The sequence below is a fragment of the Primulina eburnea genome, chromosome 13 (assembly GCF_022965805.1).
Source record: "Primulina eburnea isolate SZY01 chromosome 13, ASM2296580v1, whole genome shotgun sequence".
NCBI classification, from domain to species: Eukaryota; Viridiplantae; Streptophyta; class Magnoliopsida; order Lamiales; family Gesneriaceae; genus Primulina; species Primulina eburnea.
This window is the reverse complement of record NC_133113.1, coordinates 23,427,467-23,434,619: the sequence shown is the minus strand read 5'-3', so window position 1 is coordinate 23,434,619 and position 7,153 is coordinate 23,427,467. Positions and strand designations below refer to the sequence as shown.

Genomic DNA, 7,153 nt, shown 5'->3' with positions numbered 1-7,153 from the left:
TTTTGAAAATATTAAAATCGTGAAACGATAAAATCCACAGTTCGGAATTCTGAAAGGATGGAAGTCAAAATTATTTTAAATGAAAATATAACTCATAATCATATGTGACCAATACATTAAATCATTCACATGCTACTAACACAAAAATCATAAAAAAAAAAAAAAAAGGACTCTTACAAGTTATATATTTTTGAGTTTTGAAATCTGTAAAGTCCTACAGCATAAGTATATTGCAGATTTTTCTATCTTATCTGTAGTGTTAACCCTATGATGTGATGAAATTTTGGTACATAAAATATCGACAAATAATTTCAATTTATATAAATTTTTGAAAAACTCACATAATCTAATGATATCGAGATATTCGGATAATTATTTTGGTGAAGGAGTATAGACTAACTCGTGTATTGCTTAGAAATTCCATGTTTTCCGGCCAAGTCTGAATTTACTTTTTCTGAAGTTTGTTGTAGTGGTCAAGTAACTTTTTAAAATTTAAAGCCGGCCTAGTTATGAATAAATAAATAAAAATAGTTTTTTTATATTATAGAAGAGAAATAAGAAAAATATAAATATTAAAAATTCAAGCTCGAGCTCATAACTTGTCCATAAATTCTTCCTTTACCAACTCTGATCAAGAAAACACGACAAAGAAAATAATTTTTTTATCAACATTCAACCACTGTTTCATCTGATTTACAATAAGCACTCAATAAAATCTCCAAACAACGCCCTAAAGAATGATTTCACACAAAAACACAAAACTCAGGCAGAAAAAACTTATGTAATGAGCTCAAGGCATTGACTTTGCCTTCTTACATTATCTATGAAACCTCAATCATGTCAAAGATAAATTATGTGGACAAGGTAAATTCTGGACGAAACCGAAAAATCCAACAATATGTCGAAAACCGAAGGATTAGCACCTTCGATTTAAAGATATGCACATTTTTTTCTCGGTGATTTGAAGCGAAGATGAAGCACTAGGAATCCACCAAACTCTAACACTTCTATCAAGGCTTCCACTATATAGCATGAATCCACATCCTACTCTTGTTGGTGATGCTTGCAAGCATTTAATTGGTCCTTCATGTCCTTGGATCACCATGTGTCTACTTAGCATCCCATTCATTTCTCTCTTCCATATACTAATAGTCCTATCAGCTGAACCACTGCATAAGTAATCTCCCATCAAACACATACACAGAACTGCCATTTTATGAGCTTTCACCTCGCAAATCATCCTCCAGCTATCCATATCTTGATTCCCAATCCATCCCATTATGTATCCATCCGAACCCCCTCCGAAAACGACCTTCGAATCATCTGAAACCACCACAGAATTCAATGAAATGTCCTTGTGGCCCTCCAAGATTCCTTTGAGACAATGCATTTTGTTCTTCCCTTCTATCCCCCAAGCCTTGATCTTCCCATCCGCAGAGGCGGAATACACTACCCCTTTGCTTGAACAAAGCCCGTTTATTGCGTCATCATGAGCTTTGATGGATTCCAAACACTTGAAATCTGATGTCCTCCAAACTTTAAGAGTCTTGTCCCAAGAACCGGAGTATAATAGCCCGTTTGAGAAGGCTAAACAAGAAATGCTATCTGCGTGTTCGATCCACAAACGCTTGTGATGCCGCCTAGTTTGGACATAATTACCTTGACTCATAAACTTGCCTAAATAGTCTTTAGTAGTTGGAAGAGTGTCAACTAGTTTAATCACATTTTCGGAGCTTCTTGAAACTTTCCATACTCTGATTCTACTATCCTGATGTGCTGTAAAAACCCGATTTCCTGCGGTGATCAGAGCCTTGACCGAGCCGTCGCCTTGCCCGAATTTAGCAAACTTTCTCAAATCAGGCTGTTGCCAAACAATGATATCTTTTCCCTGTGAAGCACTGAGAATGAATTCTCCACACAAGGCTAAGCAAGAAACCGATCCAATATGCCCAGAAAGAACTGCCAAAGATTTGTAGGATTCAAAGACTGAAATGGGTGAGCTTGGAATCTTGAAATTGGGATTCTCCAATCCGAATCGAAATGATGTCTCGAGGCTATCATCTGTATCACTACTGCTTCTCCCGCTGCTGTTGCTCGGTGTTGAGGTAGAAGACAACAACGGAGTCGCCAAAATCGTATCTTGAATCGAAGGACCCTTCGGGTGGATCATTTTCTTGATCGAACAAGTGTTTAAAAAAGTGGGCAAAAGGATTTTTACAACAAAGGAATGAATCAAGGCGAAAGAGAGACACAGATTCAAGAGAATGAGCTCAAAATCGAAATTAAAGGAAGTACTATATAAAAGCAAAATCAGAGAGACGTTGCGGGAATTTCCCAAAAAATCAAACAAATTATATAACAAAAATTACGAAAGACAGTCCAGGGCTCGAGAGAGAGGAGCGGAGTTGAGATTATTTGCCCAGAAAATTAGAGCATATTCAACGAGAAAAAGGGGGGGAGGTTCAACGGCTACTTTTGACAAGAACAAAGCTACCAAACTTAATAAAGAAGGGGTATTTTGGGCCCTCAAGAATTTCTTATTCTTCTCTTTGCTGTAAAGTGTAGTAAACAGAATAATAATTAAATTCTTTATTAAATTTGAAAGCTTAAAAATATTTTTTAAAATTGATGTTCGATTGTTGTTTATTACCAGCTTTGCTAACGAGGGGCGAATTAGTCAGTCGATGGAGTAGGCGTGCCAAAACCCTGGAACGGGGGGGATTTTGTATTTTGCAGCCCACATGTAAACTGCCATGTTTTTTCATGAATATTTTTTTCTTAAAAATAAAAAAATATTAAAATAATATATTTTTCAATGATCTGATATAGTACTTTAGCGAGTGCTAAAAAGTCTTGAAAGCAGTTGGGCTATTGAAAGTTCGAATACTTCAATTTATGCGATGATTCAAGATAGTCTAACTTATTTACAAGTTCTTCTATTTATATAATTGGATCAAACCGTTAGTAAAATCAAATATTATATTCATTCTAAATATGTTAGCCCCTAATCCCGGCTTTTTCCACGTCACTGTACTTTCTGACAATTCGTACACTTTAAGTAGTACTCTTGGATTTCTGAAAATTCAAATATTGTTTATGGAAGACTTTATCCAATAATTCAACTTTGTAATTATCAGTAGTCTAACTGATTCTTCAGAGAATGTTTCTTCATTTACTCAACTATCTTTTAGTCAAGTCGGTCTTCAGCTATTAGTTCGGTAGACCTAGATATCAGTTAAGCTTCAAACACATTTTGTCTCATAATACTTTCAGTTTAGCTCATGTTCAGTTTGTTAAATCAGAAAAACTTGGTTGATTCAACACAAACATAGCATTAGAAAACCTGAAACAGAACCAACAATTTCTGCAAGAAAGCCTTCACAGTGTAATTAATAATAATAATAACAACAACAAAACACCATTGATATGATAACATACGTATACCCAGTAACTAGATGAATGCACACCCATTCACATTCCTCAGCCACGTACAACCAACCATAATCAAAACGTTGACTGACCCTATCACCAAAAATCAAATATCCCAATTATTTCCCTGTTTCAAAAACCGATTTCCAACAGACAAAATCCAAACACAACCAAATCATGGACGGAGTCGTAAACTCACAATTGAAAAATTATACCATTTTATTCATTCTCTTTGATCGGTTTAGAATATTGATATAGATAAACAATTTGAACATGATCTCATTAGTATATTGGAATTCTCAGTATATTTTGAGCACAAATAATTCACAAAATTTTGAGGTGAAATTCTAAGTGGAAGCACATAAATCGAACATAGCATCAATTATCAAAAATAAAACAATTGCTTCGTTGTAGTAGAAATATTTCGAACACACTCTCATACACAAAGAAAAGAAAAAAGAAAAAAGAAAAAAAACAAGTATACTTGGATGAAGAAGAGTGCCCCAAAATACTACAATTTCAATGGTTGCTCGTTGGTCGGACGTCTTCGGCACCACACAACTTGAATCCCAACTCTAATTGTTGAAGGTTGTCTTCAAGTGTCACACAGTTTCTTGGAAGGAATGAATGGATATCCAATATTTTTAGAAATGAGATCCAGATGCAAAATTCTGTGTCCTGGCAAATTTTCAATCCCAAAAAAGTGAAGAAATGGCAAGTCTCGACAATGTAAAGTAGCCACGGTCTGCTATCTGGATTCGATTAGCGTAGAAGTCAAAGAAGTTTCTTTGACGATGTGAGGCCACAATGGTGAAAGAGCGACAACTTTCCCAATGATGATCAATGTAGGCGACACGAGCTGATGTGACAGTATTTCATTTGCAAGATCCTGCAGTTCAGCAAACACGATCCTTTGCTGAGGCGTGGTTCCTCGCTCGATAGCAGCAGCTGGTGTGTCATGTGGCAAACCGTGGTGCATTAGTTTGGAGGCTAAAGAAGGGAGTGTCGATAATCCCATATAGACAACAAGAGTCGAATCAGGATCGACCACGTTCACTGCCACGTATAGAGGATCGGTTCCTCCCTTTCGCGAGTGTCCTGTCAGAAATCTGACACTATTAGCAACTCCACGGTGTGTCAATGGAATTCCTAATTCAGCGGCTATCCCAGAAGCTGCAGTTATGCCTGTCACATATTCACAGAGACTATCTAAGTATTATAATTATGAGAGGAAAAAGACTGCCAATGTTTCAAAGGCGGTGAACCAGGTCTAAGTTACAAAAGTCGAGATAAAATAAGCCACAGATTTAAAGCTCAGCCTTTTTTCGTACAAAATGATAAACAAATTAAAGGTATGAACCAAAATTATTTTAAATACCTGGAATGACTTTCACCTCTATTCCTTGTTGTTGCAGAAAGTCCATCTCCTCTCCACCCCTTCCAAATACCTAAAATCAACAGTTCTAGTGCTCATTATCGAATACATCCTTGAAACATTGTCTACCTTGACTAAAGATTACCTTAAAAAACAAGGTTTAGGTTAACTTACCAATGGATCCCCGCCTTTAAGCCTCACAACAGTGGCTCCAGCTTCAGCAAAACTCAAAAGCAACTCATGAATTTCCTCCTACATAAACCCTCCATTATAAATATAATTTCCCAACAAAACAACAAATGATAAAAAGGAGCACAAAATAAGGGCACTGCAGTGCACAAGAATATTTTGGTTGACGAATTTTATTCCCAAATACGTTTCCCAGTTCAGAGCCTCTCGGGCAACACTTACAGGATAAAATGGATTTCAATCTAGACATTATCACAAGTTTCATATTTTCTCCACACAAAGTTCAAATTTTCATCTTGAGAAACGGTATAGCATGACAAAGACAGTTTTCTGGTGAGAGAATAGCAAGTGTTGGAACATCGGAAGAACGATCATAACTAGACCTCTACACAATTGAACTACTATATGATTTAAAATATCATATAATTACCATCAGCGGGCAAACACTAGATTGTAGAAAGGATTCGAATATAATGAGCCAATATCTCTTACCATTAAGAAATCAGTAACCAAAACTTACACTTTGACAAGAATTTCGCACCCCAAGCATATATAGCCACTAACGTTTCATTTACAACACTATGCAGGACAATAGAATGTCAGTTTTACAATTCATAAGGCAAATCATAATTTTCCATTAATAGCCAATCATTCGAAATTCCAATTTACATAATCTTAACCAAGGATTCATTTTACAGAAATCACAATTCAAAAAAGCATTCTGTCCAAGTCTCAAGCTTCAGAAGACACCGATATCTAAAAGTACGAAACTCAAATATGAATGTTATCAATGAAAGAACCAATAACCGTAAAATAAACAAAGAATCGACAAACCTGAGTTCTGCTATGGTACCCAGCAGTCTTGCCAACATACAGAAGCCTGGCATCAGGCCCCACCAAATTCAACACATCATTGGAGACCAATCTATCGTACAACACAAGATCCGCACTCTCTATCACTCTCAATGCCTTGAGCGTCAGAAGCTCCGGGTCCCCAGGCCCGGTGCCCACCAAGAACACATTCCCGGGCCCTCTCTTATCAAACCCATTTTCATTTCTCCTCTTTTCACTCAAAACTTCTAGCAATTTCTTCAGCTCAGGCAGCTGCGACGATATATCGTAATCCCTGAGTTCTTGATCAGTTAGAGGCCAAGACGAGAAGGGCTGCTCCAACTGGTTCTTGTACAGCCAGCTTTCTCTTTCGTACCTCTCAACAGAGTGCTTTTCTGTGAAAAGCGACGCCTTTCTTGCATATGAAGCGCAGCTGACCGCGTTCAGTCTTCTGAGGTAAAAAGATTTGATTCTTCTCGGTGGAACCACTATGGCGGAGGAAGTTGAAGGAACAAGAGCCATGGCAAGCTCAAGAAATGAGATTTAAGGTAATTCTTGTATTTGCAAAGTGCATTATATACATTTTTGAGTGGAGATGGGCTCTAGCTTTAGGGGTTGATTATGAGGCAAACTTGGCGACCTTTTGAGAATTAGAAAGGGACATGTTTCTTTCCTTCGGTGGCCCTCGGCGGATCGGATAGGGTGGAGCATATCAACTTCATTTTTTCCTCTCTTTTCCTTCTTATTAGTAAATCTACGCAAATATTTTGCATTTTAAAATTATAAAATATAAATTATATTAAAGAATCATCCCCTTTCTCTTTTCGAATTAAAGTCGAAAAAAAAATGATTAACCTTGCTTAAGTTTCAATATTATTTTATATTATCATATGAGGCTTGGAATTAAAGAGAAATCTGATACGTAGCGTTGTTTTACCAAACTTTTCCTTAGTGGTTTTCGCACACATGGAGATTATTGGTTTCCAGCCTATATACCATCTTCAACTCAAATTGAGCTAAGAAAAGGAGAAATTTAAACTCCAGAATAATAATGAATATAAGATTCTTGTTTGGAATTTTACAAAACATAAAAGGATTTACGAAAGATATTCCAAAGAAATTAAACAACGGAGGATTTACCGAGGGCCCAAAGAATCATAAATTCATAAAAAATCACCCATAAACGCCTTAAACGCCATTTCTCGGCTAAACAGGCTGAAGGGCTACAACATGAATTTATTCTTCCCGGATAAACTCGAACCTTGTGTTCACTATTTCCTGGTTCATCTTCTTACCTTATGTTCTAACCAAAGACTCTTATATTACATT

The 7,153-nt window shown here is 36.6% G+C and overlaps 2 protein-coding genes across 2 annotated transcripts; both read right to left on the bottom strand.

Annotated features, from left to right (window-relative positions):
* Nucleotides 1-646: 646 nt before the first annotated feature.
* On the bottom strand, nucleotides 647-2,500 carry LOC140809368 (protein JINGUBANG-like). The gene has a single exon (XM_073166964.1). The coding sequence runs from the start codon at nucleotides 2,168-2,170 to the stop codon at nucleotides 917-919; it is 1,254 nt and encodes a 417-aa protein (XP_073023065.1). The 5' UTR covers nucleotides 2,171-2,500; the 3' UTR covers nucleotides 647-916.
* A 1,295-nt stretch (nucleotides 2,501-3,795) lies between these two features.
* LOC140809369 (S-adenosyl-L-methionine-dependent uroporphyrinogen III methyltransferase, chloroplastic-like) lies at nucleotides 3,796-6,508 on the bottom strand. Its single transcript, XM_073166966.1, has 4 exons — nucleotides 5,828-6,508; nucleotides 4,979-5,056; nucleotides 4,808-4,877; nucleotides 3,796-4,614 (listed from the first exon to the last, which is right to left on the bottom strand). Exons 1-4 carry the CDS (start codon nucleotides 6,344-6,346, stop codon nucleotides 4,178-4,180), a joined length of 1,104 nt encoding a protein of 367 aa, XP_073023067.1. The 5' UTR covers nucleotides 6,347-6,508; the 3' UTR covers nucleotides 3,796-4,177.
* Nucleotides 6,509-7,153: the final 645 nt, after the last annotated feature.